The sequence below is a fragment of the Oenanthe melanoleuca genome, unplaced genomic scaffold (assembly GCF_029582105.1).
Source record: "Oenanthe melanoleuca isolate GR-GAL-2019-014 unplaced genomic scaffold, OMel1.0 S062, whole genome shotgun sequence".
In the NCBI taxonomy this organism is placed as follows: domain Eukaryota; kingdom Metazoa; phylum Chordata; class Aves; order Passeriformes; family Muscicapidae; genus Oenanthe; species Oenanthe melanoleuca.
In genome coordinates, this window is record NW_026612711.1 from 39487 (window position 1) to 64453 (window position 24967).

At 41.7% G+C, this 24967-nt stretch overlaps 1 protein-coding gene across 1 annotated transcript in view; it reads left to right on the top strand.

The window, feature by feature from the left end:
- RBM20 (RNA binding motif protein 20) overlaps window positions 1-24967 on the top strand; it is a 51952-nt gene that overhangs the window by 26130 nt on the left and 855 nt on the right. The window contains exons 4-15 of the mRNA XM_056515759.1: window positions 2135-3299; window positions 4915-4976; window positions 5137-5228; window positions 5571-5656; window positions 9506-9649; window positions 10559-10690; window positions 12471-12550; window positions 13352-14036; window positions 15882-15980; window positions 17373-18042; window positions 20380-20499; window positions 21203-21324. Coding sequence (XP_056371734.1) covers window positions 2135-3299; window positions 4915-4976; window positions 5137-5228; window positions 5571-5656; window positions 9506-9649; window positions 10559-10690; window positions 12471-12550; window positions 13352-14036; window positions 15882-15980; window positions 17373-18042; window positions 20380-20499; window positions 21203-21324 — 3457 coding nt within the window. The remainder of the gene's footprint in view (window positions 1-2134; window positions 3300-4914; window positions 4977-5136; window positions 5229-5570; window positions 5657-9505; window positions 9650-10558; window positions 10691-12470; window positions 12551-13351; window positions 14037-15881; window positions 15981-17372; window positions 18043-20379; window positions 20500-21202; window positions 21325-24967) is intronic.

The window sequence follows — 24967 nt, forward strand, 5'->3', positions numbered from 1 at the left end:
CAGCAGGTAGCCACCAGAGCTGGGAAGTAGCTGCAGCTGTTGGGATAAGCACACTGCTGCGTAGGCTTGCAGCACAGTGGAATTAGATTGCTGGGAACAGGAGTCATCAGTGGCTCCTGGGCTGAAAATATTATATGCTGCTGGCTTTTGTTTTTGAGACCACTGGGCAGATCTTGTTTGCATGCTTTGCAAAAGTTTTTAAAAGAGTTTTGAAGCTACTTAAAGAATGAAGGGTGTAGCTATAAAATGAAACAGTTGTCAGGACTGGGGTAAATTACAGAAAAGAGTCAAGACACTCTAGATGCTGGTGGCACAATCAACCTAGGCACAGGGCCATGCCGTGTCCCCCAGTGGCAATGACAATCCTTGTGTCATTGTGGTATCCCCTGCTTGTTGAGCCCCTCTCACCACATGCACTCCTCAGCAGCTTTTGAGAGTCCTCAGGGTCTCCTGGGCTGCGGTTTGTGAGGCCCTCCATGTTGTTTTGACTGAACTTGTGCCCTGATTCTCACCCATAACCAAATTTATGGCAAACTGGGTTGTAAGTGCAAATCAGAAAGTGATAAAAACCACATGGGCAAACAAAAGGCACCTCAGCTCTGAAGCTGAGCACTGGTGTCAGCCTGTGCTGGCAGGGAGTCGTGTCATTACATAATGATGCATTTATCCAAACGGTGTTTTGTGTTTTGGGAGACAGATGTGCCTTGCAGTTGCTAGTGGAAGTTAAATGTTAAATATGAAACCCATTCATTTTCTCTTAGTCATACTTTGGATTTAAGCAGATGTTTTCCTAATTTGTGGTTTTCAAATGTAGCATGCTGACAAGACATTTATCATTAACTACAGCTTCATCCATGCAGTTTAGCAAATTGGCCGATTATTAACAGTGAGGGTTGCGTGGTGGTTGATGCATAGTTCCTGCTACTTTGAAAGGCCTCAATTGAAACTCAATACATTTTTACAATATAAATTAATTGAGCTTTGGACCACATCCCTGTTGTGTGAGTGCTCTCTTCTCTCACTGTCAGAATGAGCAGCCATTTGTAATGCACTGAGTAGCTGTGCCGTCTGTGAGCAGAGGTGATGGAAAGTGAGGGATAACATTTTTCCAGTAGGAGCGTGAAAATGATGATTTGGTTGTGGTGCTGTGAGCTGGTGAGATGTCTCAAAGGTGTTTCCTAAAGCAAGGAACCACTATATGCCTGAAAAATTTATCTCCTATTTTCCCAGCTCTGGAATTCAAGCAGGCAATTCAGTCATTTATTCATCCCATTATGAGACTTGAAGGATAACACTCAGTGTACCTCTTATTTCTAGGAAGTATAAAGACATTGATTTTCACCAGTTACCACTGCAGAAATTTTGTCTTACATTCCAGCTGAACAGGGAAAACTCTTCAGGACAGCCTTTTTGTAGTTGCTTCTCATTCAGTTTTTTTCCTCCTCTGTATTTGCATTTGCTCAACAGGGAACTACAGGCTTTGTTACAGAACAGGCTGCTGCTCAGATTAATAACACAAGAACTGTAAACAATTAAAATAAATATTGTGGAATATTTCATGTTGCTTTGTGCAGCCAGATGTGCTAGGTGGGAAATACATGTGGGGCTGGCTTTAAAATCCCATGTAATGTCCTTTTCTTCACATGCCCCTTTGTGGGAAAAGGGAATAATGTTGATATCACAAAATCAGTCAGGACCAGTGATGTTTCAGCAGGGAGGCTGGAGATTGCATGAAATGCAGAAAAGGGGAGAAATTGCTGATTTGGGGATGGTATGGGAAGGCCTGTATGGCCTCCATTCCTGGTCTTCATTAGAAGCATAAGTCCTGTGGGTTCTTAAAATGAGTGTTGAAGCTCTGATCCAGAGGCTGATGAGGGATGAAATTAGGGTTTTAAAGCAAGATCTTTTGCATAGTTGCCTACCAATTAACTTTTTGATTGAAAGAGACGTGGCATCAGATGAGGAAAGGAAGATGGCCTGTTATGGATACATTCTCAATCACCGCTTTGCTCTCCCTGATCTGGATACACCAAATCTCTGGAAGCGGCTGTGTATCCCATGCTGGGCTTTAACAGGAGGTGAGAATAGGAGGCATGGGGTGAATTTGGCTAACTCAGATGCTGATCCTTTGCAGTGCTGCCAAGCTCCTGGAGAAGAGTCCGTTCTCTGTCGGCGCCCCGAGCCCCCTGCTCCCCTCGCCGGCGAGCCTGCAGCTGGCGCAGCTCCAGGCGCAGCTCACGCTCCACAGGCTGAAGTTGGCTCAGACCGCCGTCACCAACAACCCGGCCGCTGCCACTGTCCTCAACCAGGTGCTCTCCAAAGTGGCCATGTCCCAGCCACTCTTCAACCAGCTGAGGCACCCCACGGTGATGAGCGCCCCGCAGGGCCACGCCGCAGGCCCGCCCCAGGGGCCTGGCATTGCCGGCACGAGGTTCCCCTCTGGCAGCATTGCCTTTCCTGCCCAGAGCCCGGCCTTAGCCACCCCGGGGGGAGGGCTGGGAGCCGTGCAGGCCCAGGCCCCCAACGCAATTGTCATGAATCCCTTTGGAAGTGTCATGGCTCCGACCTCCGGCCAGGTGGTGGGTCTCAACAAAGCAGGTGCTTCCACATCTACTGCTGCAGGGGGCTTTTATGAGTACAAGCAAAACATCACTGCAGCCTCTCAGGCATTCTCCTCGGAGGGGGAGCAGTCCAGCCAGCACGGCTTCCTTGCTGGTGGCACCCACGCTGCCACCTCAGCAGCAGGGCCGCGCTACGAGAGTCACTTTGGGGCTCCTGGCCAGCTGCAGCACGAGGCGGCGGCGACATTTCCCAAGGAGTCCTTCGGGGCGGCAGCACAGCATGGGGCAGCACGGGCCTTCCCCAGCGACCCACACACGGGCTCCCATCCGAAAGGAGATCCTGGCCCTGTCTTGCATGGCAGCAGTACAAGCAACCAGTGGGAAAATATCCCTAATTTCCCCAGCCAAAACAAGCCTGACCTCATGCCCGGAGACAGCCTGTGGCCGTCAGCGAGTCAGCAGCAGTATGAAATAAGAAACGAGCTGTACAACCCCGAAGAGCCGACACCTGACACAAAGTTCAGCACGGCCGCCCCCCCCGCCTTCGGCCGCCTCAACCACAGCGCGCAGAGCTTCGGCAGCCCTCGCATGAGGCAGAAGGAGGAGCGCAGTGGCGGCACGCCCGAACTGCCCACCCGCCCCCTGCCACCACACCAGCTTGGCGACCTCCGCGGCGTGGCCCCTCTCCACTTCCCCCACATCTGCACCCTGTGCGACAAGAAGATCTTCGATCTGAAGGTGAGTGGTTTGAGGGTGTCCCTGGGCAAGGTTCAGACCCTTGAACAGGCTTCCAGGTGGCTGATCTGGCCACCAGCCCCTGCCACCCCTCAGTGCCAGTGTCCATCACCACCTGAGAGATGCAGAAACAAAGGGCCATAGTGTTGCTGAGGGTATGGTACATCTGTTTCATGACAGTTACCAGGCTTTGAGATCTGGTTTTGTTCCACATCCTGCCATGAAAGATGGTGAGATTACAGCACTGATGTGAGAAATGTGAGGTCTGAGCCGAGGTCATAGCTTACCTCAAGGGCTGGGAGTGAAGCAGGGAGGAGCTTGAAGCTGATCCCCCGATACTCAAGGCAGTGTTGCAACCCCACATCTGTAGTTTCAACTGCTTCTTCTTTTCTGATCCCAAAGGCTTCCCCCTAACAGCCTCATGGAAGCAACTTACTTTAAAAAACAGTGCATTTTTTTAAATAAAATTATTTTGACTATTCCTCTGTAGGATTTTTTTCTTTCTTGTGTCTCAGAGGAAAATTTAGGGCTCAAAGTCCCCAGGGACTTTGACCTGAAAGCAAGAAGCTGCTCGGCACATGTAGTACAGACTGTGCTCTGTCTCACTTCTCCGTTCATACTGCCAAGGGAGATCCAAATTCAACCTCACCCTCAAGAAACAACTTCCCAGTTTCTCAGACAACGTGTTATAAGTCACGTTATATAGGTCAGGTCTGGAGAAGGCCACTTAAGTGGCCATCTGAGGCCCACAGCCATCCGTGGTTGTTCTGGCCTCTTGGTGAGCCCTGGCCAGCAAGTCCTCATGACCTTTTCTGTCATTTCACAGGACCAGCACTTAGCCACAAAGTCATGTATGTATTCTCATGCTGATGGTGGCCTGACAATAAAAGTATAACAGCATGTATGCAGGAAGGAAAATGGCCAGCAACTTAAATAGTACCTGATCCCTACACACCCTGGGGATTTGAGATATTTGTATATATTTGCTTTCATGTTTACCTTCTACACCTTTAGCAACTGCATGCAAAAGGTTTTGCTTTGGTTACTGCAGGTTGCAGGGCTGGGCTGAACTAGCCCCTGTCTAGTTTTCTTTTTTTCATTAAGCACTTAAAGAGGGCAGGGGCAATGCCATTGAAGTGAGTTTCAGGGGATCTGTTAGTTAGTGTTTAATGCATTGTCTCAGTTGGATCATAGAAATGTAAATATCTGAAGTACTTGATAAATGTTGCTGATCTAGTGAAATAATAAGCATTGTCCTGCACTGAATACTGACCACGTTTATGGATGCTGCAGGAGTCGAGGGTGCTTAGCACCTTGCAGGATGAGGTCATCAGCTAGATTGAAATAACTTCATTACTAGAAACATGCTGAATTTAAAACCTAATACAGAGAAGGTTTCCTTTTGTAAAGTAACTGATAATTTAACATTCAAATAACAAATCAGTAAATGCATTGGTTGAAGGTGTGTTTGGCTCTGATATCACAAAGTTTGATCTTCAGCATCTCAGTATCATTTTTAGGATAAGGTAAACTGAATGGAGGAATAATCTCTGTAAAAAAATCTGTAAATTTGTCTCAGGATTTTTCCTATGTTCATCATCTCTTTGTTTCAACATAGGACTGGGATCAGCACATTAAAGGAAGTCTTCACATCCAAAAATGTATGGCTTTTTCAGATAAGTAAGTATTATTTTAAAATGAATTCTTCAAACTGAATTGCTAACAGAATATCCATTACTTCAGTGGTTTTCCACTGGGAATTTACTGTCTAACAATTAAGCTTTAATATTTTTGGCACATCATGATTGTTCCTAAAGTTTTTTTTTTTTTTCTTTTCCAGCACTGGTATCCGGTGTGTGTTAAGCTCAGCAGATGGAACATTGCATTTATCACCAAATAATGCAGCAGTTTTCAATCCATCTAGTATTGAAGGTGAATGGTTGTATGTGTAACAGTTAAAACCACTTTTTTTAATTGAAAGGGAAATCAGTCTCTGAGGAGAACTGCGTTTTTTAAATGAAATGTGATAAAAGCTTCCAAGGAAAAATTTTGTGCACAAAAAAAGAATAAAAGCCAATACTGTGCCCTTTGAAATATGCATTTATTTTTCTTTCAAACAACAACTTGTTTTCACAGTACAACAAAACAGTGTATAATTTGGTTGTAGAGACTATGAAATTATTTACTATGTAAATGAGGCTTTGCTTAGTGAGCACTTTAATGCAATTAATATGAGCCAAGATTTTAATGAAATGTGTGTAATCCATTGTTCAGATTATCCACCAAATGTTGGTGCATCTTTTATCACTACACCAGCAAGACCCTTTGGCCAGCCTACATTTCCTTCTCCTCCATCCGGGGTAAGAGTGAGTACCTAAATAAATTGATATCTGTGTAGAGATTCTTGTAGAAGCCACTTGTACTTATTGGAATCAAAATCCTGAAGGCTTTCTTTTAGACAGTAATCTGAATATTCATACTTTTATTTCAGCTTCCCTGCAGTTCTTCCATGCTTTTGATTTTGAGCTAATATTAACTTGATTGTAGTTTTTGTTTGGCTTTGTTGTTTTCCAGTGCTAACAGTTGTTTGCTTGTCAGAGTTATTTGGGGAGGTAGGTAAATAGGTTTGTGTGTTTCCCATTGACTTTTCTTCCCCCATTGTCTGAGTCTTTTTGACCCAGGAAGGTCAGCTTCAGCTTGGAATGAAGATTTGGATTAGTTTTTAGTTACCTTCAATATTGACCCCATCAAGCAACCTTCTATTTCTCTGGTTATTTATTTGCAGCAATTGCTCTCTGCCTCTCTCACTCGGAGATCCTTCTCCCAGGCAAAGACAATGGCTGCAGCTTCAGTGTTACTCATCTGGAGGTCACAGATCTGTTCATTATACTGGATTAACTTTTCCTTAGTTTATTTTAGTGTAGTATTTATATCCTCTGTTGTCACTGGTAGCCTTTCAGCAAGTTTGCTTTGGTGTGGAGCCTTCCATGGTTTAGGTTTATTAGTCCCTGCCCTGCATTTCAGCACAGGTCCCCAGTTCTATTGCTCTAATGTACACTTGAATTCCTAGCTTTATGATCAAAAAATGCCAGAAAAAAACCCAACATTAAAAGGAGCTCTTACAATGACAAAGCAGAAACATTTTAAAAGGGAAAAAAGGCAAATAAAAGCAAACCATATTAATAATGAAAATACAAAGTTGTTGGGGTTAAAATGAAACTCATCATATATCAGAAAGCTACGACTAGAGCTGGACACACCAAAGACTTATGTTAGGGCGTTCATGGAATAGCAACAGTAATCCAGGGGTTCAAGTTTTCACCTTGTTAACTTTTATGTACATATCTCTCCTGATATAGTCTCAGACACTCTGAAAAGCCAGGCTGAATTGTGTCCCTGTGACACTCCAGTTCACATCAGGCACTGCTTGCAGAAAGTTCACCCAGATTTCCTTAATCCAACCAATTTTCTACCATGCAGTTTTACTGTGCAAGAGGTTATACGAAGGGGTTTCAGCTTCTGCCTGTCACAGATACTGTGAGTGCAGGCCAGCAAAGAGCAGAGCTGCTCATGACAGCTGCCTCCAAGGTCAGAGGTGGACTAGTAGTGGGTGCAGAGGAATGTTCCTTTTCATCATGTCTGTCAACTTTGCAACAAATGAAATTACTGCTAATACCAGTGTCATTTCTCTTTAGAATGTGTCACTATTTATCATTTAAGCTGCCTGAAGAAGTCCTTCTTCTGAATGACGTGCAGTATTTTGAGACATAAAAGAAACAATAACTTTGATTTTTCCTGGATGCTGTAAATCCCTTTTCTCTTCAGAATCCCGTTGGATGAACAGGGAGCTATATTAGAGGTGTTAAGACTGAGTTTGCCAGCTGTCATTCACTCTGCAACCCAGGTGGCTTATAATTTATTACACCTTTGCTTGGTAGTATTCACTTTCAGCTAAGCTGCTGCCATTTAACTGAGCAGTAGGAGATTACACTTGACCCTGCATGTAATCATAAACAAAGTGTTCAGATTTCTGGGAGAGCCTGCTCTGTGCTGTCCATCTGCAAATAACTCTATCCTTCTGTAAAAGGCAAGTGCTACCAGTCTTCACTTGGGCGTGGAGAGCCATTAGCACTGGAGGGATGAGATTGGCAGTTTCTTGCTCTCTTTAGAAAAAATTTCATGTGAAGCTCAAGAAAAGGATAAAGAATTTGAAAAGGCAAGAAACAATTACAATGACAAAAATGTAAGAAAACAGCTGTAATAAAAAATCACCAAATTGGATGGGTGAAATAATATTGTAAATAATATGAAGTGCATTTTGCTGCTGTGTATAATTTTTTTAGATTTTTTTTTTTAATAGCCATGGAGCTACATTGGTAACCCCTGGTAGACATTGGCTGCCAAGAAAGTTAACTTGGAGTCTTACTGAAAATTACGTTCAACACCTGGCATGCAACAGCTCCTCTGACTTCCTGATTGTAGATATGGAAGGTGTATATTCCTTTTCTGACCATGATTTACAGCTCTGTTTAATGAATGGATCTAGTTTAACTGCAATCAGCTGACAAGATTATTGCTTGGTACAGCCTGTTGACTTCTGGCATGAGTATGTGACCACTTCTTAATCAAGAACTACAGCATGCTATGGCATAGCATTTTAATTTAAGCCATTGGCAATTGTGGGGAAGTGGCAACATCCTAGAGTTGTTTGATTTAAAGTACTGAGAGCTGTGTGTGGGAACGTGGGCTCTGGAGCCAAGGCAGAGAAAAGCTGAGCCTTTCTAGTCCAATAGACTCTTACATACCATCTTTTGACAGATTTAACAAAACAAACAGAAGGTGACTGGTGGCCTGGGGTATTCTTACACTGAGACTGCATTTGATTTTTCCTTTTCCTGTAGCTGTAGTAGTGTTCTTCTGTTCTGTGCTACATGCTGCCTTGCCAGATGTATGCAGGCATCACTACATTTTCCATTCAATTGGAGTTGAGTGCTTCGTGTTTTTTTTTCAGGATCAGGTCTTTGTTATTTTTCTGCTAGTAAAATACCTTACTTCTGGACTTTTGCTCTTCTTTTATTTACCTTATACACCCAGGTAGGCTCTGGGAGACACAAGCTAAATAGCAGATCACTATGTAATGCAGGGTCTTAATGCAGCAAAAATACACAAATGGTTAAGTGGTGAAGTCTGGAGGGAAGGCAGCAGGATGGAGGTGTAAATAAGATAACATTAGCTCTGTAACTTGTGAACTTGCTGACAAGCCAAACATTTGTGATGGCTCTGGTGAACTTGATCCCACAAGATTACATGATTTGCATCTTTCCTTGAATGGCACAATTTTAACTGAAGGTAGAGTTACTTCTTCAGTAAAATCGTAATGCAGAGGTCATAAACATGGTGGTAGTCTGGAAAGATTTAATCCCATGTGAGTAATGTTTTGCTTGTCATTTGTTATGGTAAATTAACCTTCTCTCTGGCTGTACCCTGATGCCTTTTGCACAGGGCGTGTAGAGCCTGCTTTCCATGCCAGGAAGATGGGCAGCTCTTTCGGAACTGCCCCAGCACTCCAAAATAGACTTCCATCCTTGGGAAGCAATCACCACTCCAGTGCTCCGTGCCTGTGCCAGCCCAGTTCAGGAGCTCTGCCTCTCTGCATGTCCGGTGTTCACTGTCCTCCCAGGGGGAAGTCCCTCCTCCTGTGTGTTGTTGCATTGACAGAGGAAAGTAGCAGGTTTTCTAACCCCAGGTACAGCTGTGTGTCCTCTCACAAGTTAAGTGGGATCACTTTTACCCCTGGCCCAGTCTGTTCCACAAAGAAAAATTTAAATTTAGTCCCTACTATCGTGAACACCAATGTTGTCACCCAAACTGATTTCCAACATCCATAAATTCAGCAAGGACTGCAGTGAGCGGTTAGTTTTTTCAGGAATATCATTGATCCTGTTTGAAGGACATCTTCCTTCCAGAAATCCTCTCTGGACTTAGAAAGTCCGGGGATAGAGACTCCATTGCAGCCTGCGCTGCAGCTAAATATTTCCCTTTCCATTTGTACTTCTAAGCCAGGATGTTAAAATACAAGTTTTTACAGAATATTTTTTCTTAATAGCAGGTGAGCAGAGCATTTCATTTTTGCAGAAATATAAGATGTTATCTAGTGGAGAAAATACCTAACATAAAAACATTGGTTTGAGTTGGGTTTTCTTCCCCAGTTTCCCCAGAGGAAATCTACACTGGGTCGAGTTGTTCACATTTGCAACCTCCCCGAGGGAAGCTGCACAGAGAATGATGTCATTAACCTGGGCCTCCCATTTGGAAAGGTCACCAACTATATCCTCATGAAATCTACTAATCAGGTACTGTGCATTTGAGGTTACCAGTGTTAACATCTATTGGTATAAAGATATGAAGATTTAAACATGAAGACAGAGTCTCTGGGGGAAAACTCTTATTTAGTAATAGAAACGTAACTGTATGAAGCCTGCTCTCAAAGTGAAAAAGAAAGTTGGTGGTCACTGAATTAGATGAGATATAAGCATGGCCACATCTAAACAAGTTCTTGTTTAAAAATCTTGGCAATCTCTATGAAAAAGTGTTATAAGGCTGTACTTTTACTATTTTTTAAAGCTGATTACTTCCTGCCTTCTCTCAGCCATTTGTTAGGGTTACTTTCAGACTTCTCTTGTTCTTTATAGTAGCTTAAGTCTACCCTAAGTTGCTTAAGTGTACCAGTGGTGTAAGCTGGTAATAATAGAATAGCTTCTTTCACATGCCTGCAGCAGAAAAAATGTAGAATGTAGAACCCATGCCAGTGGAAAATGTTTGAGATTGTAATGTTTAAAAATCACAGAATCATGGAGTGGTTTGGGTTGGAAGGGACCTTAAAGACCATCTAGTTCTAATCCCATGTCATGGGCAGGGACACCTTCCACTAGAACAGGTTACTTAGAGCCCCATCCAGCCTGGCCTTGAACACTGCCAATCAGGAAAGTTTAGTTTTTAATCATTTAGTTTTTAACTGAACCAGCCTCTAAGGTCATATATTGGCTTTAATAGCTGGTTTGAAACCATTATTAACAGTTAAAGAAAGACTGAGAAATGGACTGAGTGTTATCATTTCAGCTTCAGGCCTGGAAAGCTACCCAATTTTGTACTATCAAGACATTTTGCATGAGAAGAAGCCAGAGAAAATTTATTGTGCTACCTTTTCTGTCTTATACTTTGTATTTTTAATTGTGTAATAAAATTCTCTCCATTTGTGCTAGGCCTTTCTGGAAATGGCTTACAGTGAAGCAGCCCAGGCCATGGTACAGTACTACAAAGAAAAACCTGCTATGATAAATGATGACAAGTTACTTATTAGGATGTCTAAAAGATACAAGGAATTGCAGCTGAAGGTAAGATGGTCATTCCTGATCAAATTATGTGAGCTTCCATGGCACATCTGGAGAATGCATTTTAAAATATTATTGCTGATTGATTTCTAATTAATGCTTTAATATTATGGAAAAGGAAATAAAGATAAATTAATGAATTTGTATTATCAATCTTTTACACTTAGCTGCTTGCTCTTATTCTAAATTGTAGCTCTTGGAAAAGACCCTATTTTCTGTGATCTATTCATACCATTATTTCAAAAATCCCTTCTGAGCTTCCTTGTGAGCAGGCTCCCTATATTGCTTGGTCTAACAAATGTCTAACACACAGCCATGTGTAAAATACAACATGTCAGCAAAAATAAGATGGTTCTATCCTTTTAGCCAGGCATTAAGCCCAGAACAATGCTTTTTTCACTGCTTCTGTGCTTGAGCCATAGCACAGTCTTGACACCAAGCAGTGGTAACAGGACTAAACAGCATGCTGATTCCTTTTTATTTCTTATGAATGACCTAAGTTGTAAAGCTGATTTTTTTTTCTTTTAACATAAAGTCAAACCAGAGCAATATTCTTTAGACTTCCTGTAAAGTGTATGACACTTCTGTTGCAGACACTTGTGTGATGTACAAAGATCACTGCTCTTGTGAAAGTATTTATAGAGACTTATATACTGCAACGTAATGCTAAGAGAGTAATTTTATTTCATGGTGGCTTGGACCAGAACTGGCAATGCAGAGCGTAAAAGCTCCATATTGTATTACTCATCACAGCACAAAGTTATTTTATAGAACAGCTCTGTAATGTTCCAATATAATGTTAAGGGTTCTTTTATGAGTGTTGGGGAAAAAAATAAAGGAACTCGGATGGTTTGGCTTGCCCCTTGGAAAAGCCTCTTTCTCTCCCATATGCACACACTAAGGAGACTTTAAAAGAATTGCCAAAAGTTCATAAATCAGGGCAGACTTTTCTAACGTGGCACAGGGAGGGGTTCAGATGTTAGGTGGTGAAGATTGTGCATCTTGACAGAGAGGCAGGAGTTACCCAGGAGAATGTGATAGTTTGCCTAGATTCCGGGAATATTTTTCTGCTTTTCCAATGACAGTTTTTCAGGTAATGGAATTATTTTCTTTGCACAAGAAAGAAAGCAAATAAAAATACAAAGAGGGAAATATGCATGAGCTATATACTGCTGCAACTTCTGAGTTCCTACATTATTATGTTGCTCATCTGTGTGTGCTCCAAGTGTTTGTACACATGCTTGTGTGGTGCATCCTACCTAGGAGTAACCAACACCCCAGTATGTCTTGCACTTAGCTTTTCTGAAGCTCTCCTTGTCTAAACATAGTCCTTTAGAGAACTGCAGAACGAGTAACTCTGAGATCAAGAGAAAGCTATTCACACCTAGAGGATCAGAGATAGGCTTCTATGCATATTTGATTCTGTATCAGAAAAGTTGTCTGTTTTGTTTCCTCCTAGATTCAGTTCATAGAAAATGCTCTGTAGTGATTGTGTAACAAAGTTTGAGAACACGCTGGTTTGCAAAGCCAGTTAGAGCAGCCAAGCATGAGGAGAGAGTGCTACAACGTAATGGAGCAAATTTTCCATTTGTATCATTTTACTGCTTTGATCGTGCTGTTGAGAAGCCAACTGCAAAAGACAGTGTAACCACAACACTGAAACTAAATATTTCTAGTTATAGTGTAATTGAATGAAGCACGGATACTGTTTCTTGAAGGAAAATCACCTGTATCAGTTTGGAGAGCAGAGCAGCTTGCTAAACAGTGTCTTTGTTTTTATTAGAAACCAGGTAAGAATGTGGCTGCTATAATCCAGGACATCCACTCACAGAGGGAGAGGGACCTGCTGCGTGAAGTGGACAGGTAAAGTTTCTCCCAAGTTTGGAGTTGAAAGTCTGTAAGCCCACAGGTAGAAGAAGCATTACCTGTGTGCTTCCCTCTCTTATTTCATTTGCTTTCCTAATTTGGATTTCACTTATAAAATCATATATATATTTATACAATTCAATAGTTGGTACAGGGCCTGTATAATGAGATCCAATTAAAACTGTGCATGTTATGAAAATAACTCTTTCCTACTGATTATGTCTCAGAAAATATGTCTGGCATGTGAAGGGCAGAAAAATGAAGCTGTTCTATTCTCCTCCCTGTTGAGTGAAAAGCATGAAGGCTGGTGTTGCATTGAGATCAAGTGAGAAGGAGGCAGTTCAGATTAAAATGTATTTGGGTACATTTCTGATCTCTCTGACTTCTGGAACTTTCAGCAAAATTGGAGAGGAATCACAGCCCTAAAACTTCTCTTTTGAGCAGGTGGCCTTTGTCATTTTTGTGTCAAAGATGCCCTAACTGAGTATTGAGGGTACACACATTAGGGTCATTGTAAAGGTATTAACATATTATAAGCTTTTAATGCAAAACCCCTGTGAGACACTTTCAAGAATGAATGAATATATTCTTGACAGTTCTGTGGGGATTTAGTTAAGCTCTGTGGCTATGACACTGCCTTTTCTCCTGTTCACTGTTTGCAGCTGTGCAGTGCATGTCTGTGAAAGGCCTGGGGTCTCAGGTTCGCAGTCCCCAGGGCAGTCCCCATGAGCTTCCAGTGTTCAAGAGTTGGTAGACAGCAGTGGGTCAGCCAGTTACAGCTGCCTTTTCCCCCTGCAGCAGGTATGGCGCTGAGAGGCCCCGCTCCCGCAGCCCCATCAGCCGCTCACTGTCACCTCGATCCCACACGCCCAGCTTCACTTCCTGCAGTTCACCACACAGCCCGCTGGGGACCAGCAGGACCGACTGGGGAAATGGGAGAGAGGCGTGGGATCAGTCCCCCTACTCTCGACGGGACGAGGAAAGAGATAGCAGAGAATGGCGAGAGAATGGGGAGGAGAAGAGGGACAGGACTGACACGTGGGTACACGAGAGGAAACATTATTCCCGACAACTGGACAAGTTTGATTTGGATGAACGGCTTGAAGGAGGCAGAGGACACAGAGAAAAATACTTAAGGACTGGTTCCCCTGGGTCCCTTCACCCTTTATCTGGGTACAAGAACAGGGAAGATGACTATTACCGAAAATCCTCTAAGTCAAAATCTGACAAGTTTCAGAGGCAACTGCAGGATTTACCTGGGAGATCTAAGAGAAAGGAAGAGGCAAAGTTAAGGGAACGCAGGCATTCTTACAGCGAGGACACTGCCAAGGAGGAGGCAGCTGAACAGAAGCACAGCAAAGCATCTGAGGGCTCCAGGCAAAAACAAAATGAAAAGAATAAGGTGAAGAAAGCTGAAAAAGACCAAGAAGATGCTACTGCTGAAGACAGTGATGTGAAGGAAACCAAACCTCCTGAGAACGAGGTAAATAGAGATCTAAAAGTATATGTAAGAAGAAGTGTGAATTCTGAAGTAATATACTTTCTGAAATATCTTAGAGCATTTGTTGTGGGTGTGATGCCAGCAGTATGAAATGTTTTTCCATTATAAAATCAAGAAATGTAGTCCTAGAGAAGTCTTGGGAGGTTGTTTTGTCCATGTTTTTGCCCAGACCATGCAGATCTATTACACTGTTGTGATGTTGGATATACGGATATTATCATCCTGTGTCTAGCATAGAACCTTTGGGTAACAACTATGGGGATGGGGACAGACAGCTGAAAACAAAACCAAGTGGCAGTCTGCTATTTGCATGCAGATTGTGTGTGGAGAGGCAATAGCCCTGCTAATCCTGTGCAGAATGCCCCATAGTTGCTCTTTCTGCATCCATCACCTGCTTCCACTGCCAGTGAGGAGGATTGGCTGGTCTGGAAATTAAGTGATATTTTACAGAGATACACAGTATTTATACAGGGAAGTGGTTGCTATACTGTTAAAATGGGGAATGAACTTTTAGTGAGAAGCATTTCTTTCTGGATAACTCAACAGAGCAATTGTTTCTATCAATCATGTGTCCCTACCCTCAACTGTGGCAGGGATAATTCACACAACTCCCTTCAATGTTCTGGCAGAAATCTTTCCCATGACAGAAGCCACTGAATCAGCTCACCTATAAAATTATGCACTCTCTGGAGAAGTGCTTCCTGTGGTAAAGTGGCAATGTTTGTGGGTTTGATTCTCCACTGGGGAAAAGTAGGAGGGGGAACACATCTAGATGCCTCATTTGCTCAGTCTCAGCACAGCCATACTCACATCCCCACCCCCTGGGGATCTGGTTACTGGCTCTGGGCCACCTTGCTGCCCCTGGAGTCCCCCAGGGATGGCTGCTGCCATCCACCCCCGGGGCTATTGGCATGGGAGGCTGCAGAGCTGCTTGGCTGACCAGGGCTCCATCTCTTGCTTCTGCCTTTGTGCTGCTGGGGCCATTGTCAGTTGTTTCCAGTTGACCTCCTTCTCATTTGGGGCTAAGTTGGTGGAATTTCCTAGATTTGTAACTCACTAGTGTGTAACCAGCAGCAGCACTGCCTCATGCCATAGATAAGCATGTTTGTACCACCTGTTATCATTTTCCTCCTTTGGCTGGTATTTTACTATGATGTATGGTTCCTTGGGAGGAGATGTCAGAGAGAAATGTCAGACAGCATCCTAAATCACACTCCTCTGCATGTTTTCCGAGTTATTTTACTGTGGCTTTGCTAAAGACATACCACTCTGGAGACTATTGCTAGTAATTTATTTTAAAAGGAAGAAAAGTTTTGTATGTCTTGAACTCACTTTTGCTTTGTTCCTCTTTTACTAAATACCAGGTAGAACTGTGGTTTTGTTCTTCCAAAGTATGAACAGTACAACCAATTCCATTTTCAACTGATACTATGTCAATAAACAAAACAGTCGAGGTCTTCTGCAGAGTTTTAACACTGCTGCTCTCCTTACCACAGCTGAGCCAACATAACAAATGTGGGTAGAGAACAGAGGAGTGGAGGCTGGAAATTTTAATGAATTGACATTCTCCCCCACCTGTCTTTTAGCCAATTTTATGATATAAATTACATCTCTAATTTTGTTTAAAATTCTTTTTCTTAATTTTTATTTGTGCAGCTCTGCTAATAGAACTTATTGTTGGGTCTTTTCCCACAGCCTAGTTGACTTGCATAAACTTTAGAAATAAAGAATGTGACCTTGTGAGTGACTTTGGTTCTCTAAACCCAGAATAGAAACATACTAGAGCACCACTGTGTGTTGCTATACGTGTATATGTATTTATTTTAGCTTGAAAAAGAGGAGCAAGTTCCAGTGAAGAGCTCACCTTCAGATAATAAACAAGGAAAAGAATCTGGAGAGATTCTGGAAAACACAAGGAAAGAGAAGGTTGGTGACATGTTGTTGTAGATTCTTTGAGAAAATGATTGAAACCCCAAGTTTGGTAGCATGTTCTCCCAAATTAAATATTAACCCCCTCATGAAAAAACACATAAAGGGGCTGGAGAAGGAGGTTGTCTAAATTAACTTGCCTTATCTTGACCTCTGCTTTAAGGGACAGCTTTTCCTGAAGTCTCCAGAACTCTTTTTTTAGTTACTCTTTGCTCATGTCCATTGCTTCACATACATAGTGCTTGGCAGTGGCAGCTGTAAGGAATGTATGCCCAAGTAAACTGGGTAACTTCGCAAACCATGCCCAAAAATAGGAGATGTGGTCAGTTTGTGGGGAAAGTGGGGACTATGATGAATGCTTTTTAGAACACTGGTCTTATAAACTATAGATAGCAGTTTTCTGATTGTTTCTGGTTTTAATTAAATAATGCCTTTACAGCAACCCTACTGCTGCATTGCAATTGGGGAGAGCAATGTCCCTGGAATTCCTCCAGCTTCATATCTGTAGGGTCATGGGTGGATGGTCAAATATGGAAGATATTGATATCTGTTGCTGCAGAAAACTGATCTCCTGGCAAGAGCAGTGCCAGCTCACAGAGTTTTCATGCTGTTTTAGGATTCTAGGAGGGGAAGTGTGGGAATGGCCAAACAGGAGGAGAATACAGATTATTAATAGATTATGCGTACACAAGGAGTCTGGGAGTTGAAATCTAAGATGCAAGTGTCTTAAAAGCAAGATATGCCTTTTAATTCTAAGACTTCTCAAGTCCAGTATTAGTGCCTGAGTCCTGTAAGTCTGTAAGTGCATGTATGAGGTATTTCAAAATATGTACCTTGGAGTATAACTGTAAACCTGCTTTTTCCTAAGGTTTAGGCCAGTGGCTCCCAGCACAGTCCCTGGCAGAGGAATCTTGCTGGTGGAAGGAAATGACTGCAGAAGGAAGCCATGTTTTCTCAGACACCATGAATTTAAAGAACCTAGTCCAGCAAAGTGAAAGCCATAATGGCTCAAATGGAGTTCAGTATATTTTCATTTCATTGAGATGAATGTAGAGGAAAGGGATCACATAGTAGCATCAATTGCATAACAAGGTGTAACACATTGTGCCTTGCTCTGCTGCTCAAAAAGCAAGAAGCAGGGGACTGGAGAGACTGCAATCCCCAAGGTAGTTACAAAATCTTCACAAAGGGAAGTTCCTGTGATAATTCAATAGATATTTTTTGTCCTTGTGCATAAGGTTTAAAATTACAACACCAAGACATATCACTCTTTGAAACTAAAACAGAAGAGGAGTTAGGTGTGGCCATACCAAGGTTCTTTCCAGTTTTAAGGCCCACCTTTTAACAGTGATGATCTATAATCACCAATCTCTCAAATCTTTGTGACAGGACCGAGACTGGGAGAGTGGAAGTGAAATTGAAGGTGAGACCTGGTATCCTGCTAACATGGAGGAATTAGTGACAGTAGATGAAGTGGGAGAAGATGATTTAATTATGGAGCCTGATATCACTGAGCTTGAAGAAATAGTCCCAGTTGATCAAAAAAATAAAGCTGCTTCAGAAATGTGTCACTGTATATCAACCGTGTTAGAACTGAAAAACAATCACAGCCACTTAACCAGGAGTGAAGACAAATTTGCCCATAAAGCTTTAGAAACAAACTTCAGAACAGCAAAAGGCAGTGCACCTTCTAGTGGCTGTCAGGAAGATGATGAGGATGATGATAATGATGATGCTGTAACTGAAGCATCAAGCCTAAATCTGGACCCTGAACAGAAGCCAGAGGAATTGAAAGAAGACCAATCTGCTAAGGATTCTGATTGCCAGCAGAAGGAAGGAAAAATTGATAAGAGCTCTAACACTCATTTAGAGCCTGAAGATCACAATATACCTTCTGTTCATCTGAAAGAAGAGAGTCTCCAGCTCCCTGATACATTTATAGATGATTACAAACAGATGGGATCACAAGGAGCTGAGAGCAGAGAAGTTACGGAAACGCTCATTAAAAACGCTACTGAAGAAACAAGACATGGAAGCCAAGAGTGTCCAGAGGCCAAGGGTAACTACTGCTTTTTTTCCCTTCAGCCTGCAGAGATCCTTGCATGTTTTCTCTGAGGATAGACTGAAATTTATTGCTAACGAGAATAAGTGTTGTTAATAGTATCAAGGCTTGTCCTTGGAGCAGCTTAGTAAAAGAACCCCAGTGCCTTTGGCCAAGCTAAACCATTAGAGCCTCTTAGATGAATAGTGTAAAGGAAATATGATAAGCAGCTTGCAAGCTTTCTGAAAGGCATAAGCTGCTATAATTGTCATGTCAAGGTTCACATGAGTTTAGCTGAAGTCTTTCAGTGCCTTGCTAAATTTATTTTGAATTGTCAATGAAATGAGTGACAGTCTCTGAAGGTCAACAGAAAAGTATCTGTAATGTCTGGCTGGCTCCTGGACAAGGTGGGTATTCTTACACACTGTACTGAAGCATTATTAACATGGATATCATGCATAGGTTGTTACTTCTCAGTCCCTGTTCATGCAAATGCATGCCTTTTACCAGGACTTGCCTTATCATGTCCTGTTATCTACTGCATGCTGCCTTTAATATAACTAATAGGATGTGCTATGAGATAAAGTCAATAAGTGTAACCATAGCTACCTATTTATATTTTAGCTGTCAGGAAAAGAGGGATCTTGAGGGTCTGAAAGTCAGTTCAGTTCCTTGTCAAAATGATACTCGAGCAAATGAGCTATGCATAGTGAGATGAAGTGAAAAACAGCATTGAAAATGTTGGTCAGAAATGCTTTTTTTTTAATTGCTGCCATAGCCTATGACAGGGGCTTTTGAAAAGAAGTTGATGGAAGATTTTTGAGGAAACATTTCATGTGAACAACTGATTTTGAGCTAACTTCTTCGAGGACAGATTTGAAACTCATTGGTTTTTAATACTTAGCTGATTGGCCTGAAGACACCTGGCCTGACTTGCATATTTGGAGATAACATTGCCATGGGACTGAGCATGGCAAAATTGGCTCTCCTGGGCTTCCTGGGCAGCCAGCTGATGAAAGAGTTGGGTGTCTCAAGAGCATATTTACTAGTGTTTCCAGCATCTCAGCTTCCAGCTTGTCAGCAGGGAGCCTGGAAGCTCCAGGGCCTCTCGTGCTTCCCAGGTTTCTGACATGGACTTGTTATCTGGACTCTGCAGTCCAAGGCTCTAGACCTCTACTAATGCAGCTGCCAGCTCAGAAGTGCAGAAATCGACTTAAGTGGGACTTAAGTTGCTGCAAAGGCCTTGGGTGTCTTAAGAAAAGCTTACCAGCTTACTGGGGGTTTTCCAGGTTCTCTGCTGGAGTATTGGAATGCTGGGGTAGGTTTAAAGTTAATTTGAAAGCAAACCAGTTAGGATTTTATATTATTTTATTTTAAATCATGCAATAGACATATTTAAAAGTGAAGAAAAATTCATTCTCATAACCAAAAACTGCAGATCTTTGAACTACAGACTTGAAAGACAGGAAGGGTTTGGTTTGGGCAAAATATGTTTCTTTTATAAGAATATATATCCCTTATCTAGGCAAAATTTGCAATGCAATAGAAATTTTGTCAGGGTAAGTAAGGTAGTTCTTTGATGTAGGGACTGAAGAAGAGGAATCAGACCAGTTTATCTGTAATTCTGTAGCTCCGTGATAGCAAATGTCTCTATTTTTAAATAAAAGTCATTAATATTATAGAAATCACGGGAAGGGACAGCTGTTCTTTTGACTGGCTATATCTGCCTCACCACATCAATCCAGTGTTTCTACATCTTGACACTCCTGCTGTGTCCATTAGTGTCAGCCAGCAGGCACCAACCATCCCATCCCTACTATTCAGAAACCAAAATCTTTTAGTGGCTGGGAGCCATGAAGCAGGAACTTTGGAGAGATAAGGATGGGAGAAGAGTGGCTCCGGGGAGAAGATGCCAATGATGCTGCAGGGATCCTGCAAAAGGCAGGTTTGGGGAGTTTTATTCATCAGGACCTGCTGCTCCCACCATCTCAGCAATCCCTGTGTCAGCCCAGCTGCACCACTGGTCATAGAGGAATTAATATATGTGGTTACAAAGCTGCAGTCAGAGTGAGCTTCTGCCAAAAGTGTAATGTTATAACTCCATTTAGAGATTAAAATACAAAACCCCCTCCAAACATAACATTAAATTAGAAATAGAAAAATGGTCTACTTGGAGAAATTGAAGTGGCTGCACCATACTAAAGCTGTAGTAAACAGGCTTCTGATTTGAATGAAAAAGCATTTTTTAACTGATTTTACTTCATTTATAGATCCACCCAGAAAGTGTTCCCAAGAAGTTTGCAAACGTCTCTTTATTAAACTGTTTTCATTCAATACATTTATTCATTTGTTAAGCAAATTCTAGGTACTTGGAAATGAGATCTCTGGAATACCCGGAGGTAGAGTCTAAACAAAGGCCCTCTGCAGCAGGCTGGGAACAAGAGGACGTCTTCACCGAGCTCAGCATTCCCCTGGGTACGTTGGGCCGCCCACTGCAGTACCCAGGGCTCACAGCAAGATGTCACTTTAAGGCTACTTGCTGTATTTATTTTTCAGAACAGATGTGTGGAGAGAAGGAACAGGGTGTATGACAGATGGGTAGCTGTTGAAACAAACAAGTTTTTGATTCTAGATCATTGCTAATTCATTCTGAATGAATGGCAAAAGGCAGCTGATGAGATGAAATAAGTTCCCTTGGACTATACATAAAATAAATATGAAATAATACTTAGTAATTTAAAAGCCTTTGAAATAAAAGTATAAGCAAAAGTATTGGCTTTACTGTGTAAATGCTGATGATGAGCAAAACACTTGGAAGAAGTACATCCTCAAAAGCAATCTGTTTAACTTAAACATGAATTTACTGCTAAAAAGTATTTTTGCTTTTCTAGCCCTTGAGATTACAGAATGAAGTTTCCAGTCAATATTATGAGAAGATAGATTTTAAAGCATGTACATCTAAGAAAGAGGAGAAAAAGTGTGTTTTCAATGCACAAGGATTTTGAAGTGCAGCTTAATATTGCAAAATTAGGGAAATCAGAGAAGTGAATCCAGGATTCAGTCTTCCTATTCCTAATATTTAACTAAATAGCACATTTTTTTTCTTTGAAAACAAGTTTATTATGGGAGGGATAGGATTTCAACTGACATTTTAATGTGATTCAGAATTTCTCAACAGGCGTGGAATTTGTGGTGCCTAGAACTGGGTTTTACTGCAAGCTCTGTGGACTCTTCTATACAAATGAAGAAACAGCAAAGACAAGTCACTGCAGGAGTACTGTTCACTACAAAAATCTCCAGGTAAAAACACACCTGAAACTACCTAACAACAAGCTCATGGGGTGATTTGTGTGTATGGTAGATGATGCAATAAAAAATATTTTTTATTGTGTGGACAGAATTCAGATGAAGTGAAATTCAGGTAAACAAACTTTTCAGTAGTTCAAATCATTAACATGATAATTTCTCACTCTCAGATACCTGAAATCAACTTTTGGATCATAGGTAAAATGAGGCCAGGTGATAATTTGATCTTCTCATCTACATGTGGTCCGTGTCACTAGCACAGCATGCAAGTCAGATCTTTAATGCTCTGTTTCAGAGGCTCACAGATGTTTCTGTCACTGGGAGTGACCCCAGCAGCAGCCTTTTGTACATCTTAATGGCAGGAGCATTAAACGTGGCATTTGTCTGATAATGTAGCCAGCCCCATTTCTGTGTTTGGGTTTCTCAGCGTGTTTCAGCTTGCAGCTCTCTGTGACAGGCAGGCTCTGCCAGGCATTTCCTGTGACCCACTGAAATCCCCTCCCTGTGTGCAGAGCACCACTGCTGAGTAATTTCCATCAGGATACACAGGAGCATGTCAGTGCTTGTTGCTCCATAAGAACATAACAAAAACATGTCAGCAGTTGATAACACCACACAGAGACCACGTGTGCCTGCAGTTCAAAGATCTGCCTTTGTCGCTTTTGAGATGCACCGCTGATAGAACCAGTCACAACAGCCTGAGCATTACCTGTCCCATGCTCAGGGCTCCTCAGAGGAGATGGCCTTGCTCCCACCCCCAGTCCCTGCCCATGAGCAGGGTGTGTACACTGCACACACACTTGTGCTGGCATTCTCATACTCTTAGCAAAAGTCATGGCAGAACAAAGCAGAGCTGCTCCTCCTTTCTCTGTTCCTTCCCTCTGCCCACAGTAAACACTGTAACTCTGCTTCTGTTCAAGCTCTTTTCTCAGCTGGCTAGCAGGCATCAATTTTTCTAGTGACACTCACAGTCAAGTAATTTCTTTGGGAGAATTTTCTTCTTGGCATTCCTGAAGTTCCATAGCTGTAATAATCACACAAAGGCCTCTGAATTCCAGAAGCTTACTACAGAACTCTGATGCTTGCTCATAATAGACCCTCCAAGTACAAGCTTGAAAAACAGGTGCCCAGTTTGCATTCCTTTTTTTGCTTCATACAAAAAAAACCAGAGGGATTCACCAGAGGTGGCGCTGCTCAGTGCAGGCTGTGTATCTCATGCAAGTCTGTTCCTAAGAAACTCATACTGAAGAAAGATTTCAGCTCCTGCCCCTCATCCTGGCAACTGGTTCCATGGGAAGAAGAGGGATATATTTTTTTAATTTTCTAACTTATTTTGTTAAAGTCATAAGAAACAGGCCCAACTAAAACTGACTTAGTGTGAAAATAAAGTAATTTTCTCCCTAGTAAGGCATTTCCCATGAGTACTGTGGTGGATATCTAACACTGACTTGAGATAAAAGAACAAAGACTATAAAAGCTGTTAAAATTAAATCTGCCAAATGCAGTAATAAAAACAGGCTGTTCTGTTGAGCTATACCTCTTATCTTACTGAATACAGGAAGTAAATGTCTCATCCAACTCTTGCCTGTTCAAGTGGAAACTTAGCAAATTTCAAATCACTGTTCTGTGTTGCAAGAATTCTTTTAGTTGCCATAATGCTCATTTTTGCATTCTGCAAGGAATACCAGTCTTCTCCTGTGATGATGCAAGTTAACAAGTGTATCCACCAATACAGGAGCCAAGGACTCTGACTGTAGTGAAGCTATGGGAGTATTGCTGCAGTGTTCCTGTTCTCCTCCCTGGATGCCAAATGTCACCATCCAGTGACAACAACAGTGTCCCAGATTGTGTCATGGCTTTGAGTCTTTTATAGCTGATTTGCTACTTGTAGTCTCTCATGTGATCTCCTTGAGACACATCCAAAATATAAGTTCAGTGTTTGGATTTGAATGCAAAACTAAACAACTTGTTTGCCAATTTTCTCACAAAAGCCTTTTTTAGATAATGACAGTTTTGTCTTGAAGTAAAATAGTTAACTTCATCTAATTATGATGCCCCTCGAATAACATCAATGACTGATTTTTAAAAATCATATGTTTTTGTCAGCTTTGCAGGCTTTTTGTAATTTTTAATTCTCTTCATCATAATAAATTATTTTCCCAGGTGATGTTTATATTTACAGATACACTGCAATTCTCACATCCAAAAAAAATCTATATTTTTGCCTTCCTCCACTTCCTCCAGCTACAGAAAGCTGTCACCATTCATTGGGTGGAAGCTACCTTGGCAACTCAGTGCAGTATTTCATCCTGTTTTCCACTGGCTTTATGCAGTATTTTTCAAAACTTGCATTTAAATGGAAAAAACTCGCATTTTTTGCTTAACTGCCATTTTGCTGTATATTAATTTGAATATGCAGAATTCAAATCTGGTGTTTGTGGTACTCATGGTAGCTGGCAACATCATCTAAAGGTAGTGGATAAAACTCAGTCTTGTTTTGGTCAGTGCTCATTAAAAGCCCCAAAAGCTTGGCTTATCTGATCCAGGGACAAGTGTTAGTGATTTGTTACAGTTCATGATGTACAGAACACGTCTCCCAGCCTTTATGGTCCCTATATCTCTGTATACTACTGTAACATTTACTCTGGCTTTTTGCCACATGGAATTTTGCACCCAGAGATCTAGACTGAGAGTTGTGTAATTTCCACAGGCCAGATTCTCTATTCAGAGTAACAAGTGTGCAGTTGTCACTTTGTCATGGGTATGTCCATTCACTACCACTGCTGAGTCCTTTTCAGATGAACCTCTTATATTAAAAACTTATATTTACCTGAGAGGATGTAGCAGCTCTAACACAGACCTTAGTATTTTTACATCCATGTCTTATTTAATTTCTTCCCCATGGATGCCAAAGAGTAAACTGTACTCTGGGGAAATCCTGCAAGTAAAGAAAATTTTGCAGTGATGTGAAAGGGTCTTTTCAATATAAATCAGAATGAGTAAATAGCTAGAAAGGGAATTTTATGATCCTAATAATAAGTCAGTTGTTCTTGTGTGGAATGTATGTGATGTGTGTAAGTCATTAATAAGAATACCTCTGCATTATTATGTTGGAATTTCTCAGGTGTCTCTGAACTTACTGCTGCTGAAAAAGCTTCTTTCCATCCATTTCTATGTCTGCTGACCTTGAATAAATAGTTTGAGCACTATTTTGAGACCCATACCCATTCATCATCTGTTTTGTGTGCAGCTCTGCCAACTAAGAGCACTGCCAAAAGGCTGAAAGCCTCACTGGCCATGTATGTTCTTTTAAATCTCACTGAGTACCCAAAGCAGTGAAAGGCTTTATCTTAGAGGAACACAATAAAGGTAAATAGTCTAGCCAAACTGCTAAATTGTGTTAATTATTACTGAGTGTGATTATTCCCTTAAAACAAAATGTTCTTGTGCAAATGAAGTATCTCTGAACTGGACATGCTGAAAATATAATATATAAACTTTAAATTGAGACTCTGAAATCACATTTATGTTCTGGCACACCAGTACTTTCCTATCAGAATTCAGTTGACTCAGTGGAGTTAGTTCCTGCCCTGTAGCACAGGGAAGCAGAGAAAAGGTGAGGTCTGGTTACACAAAC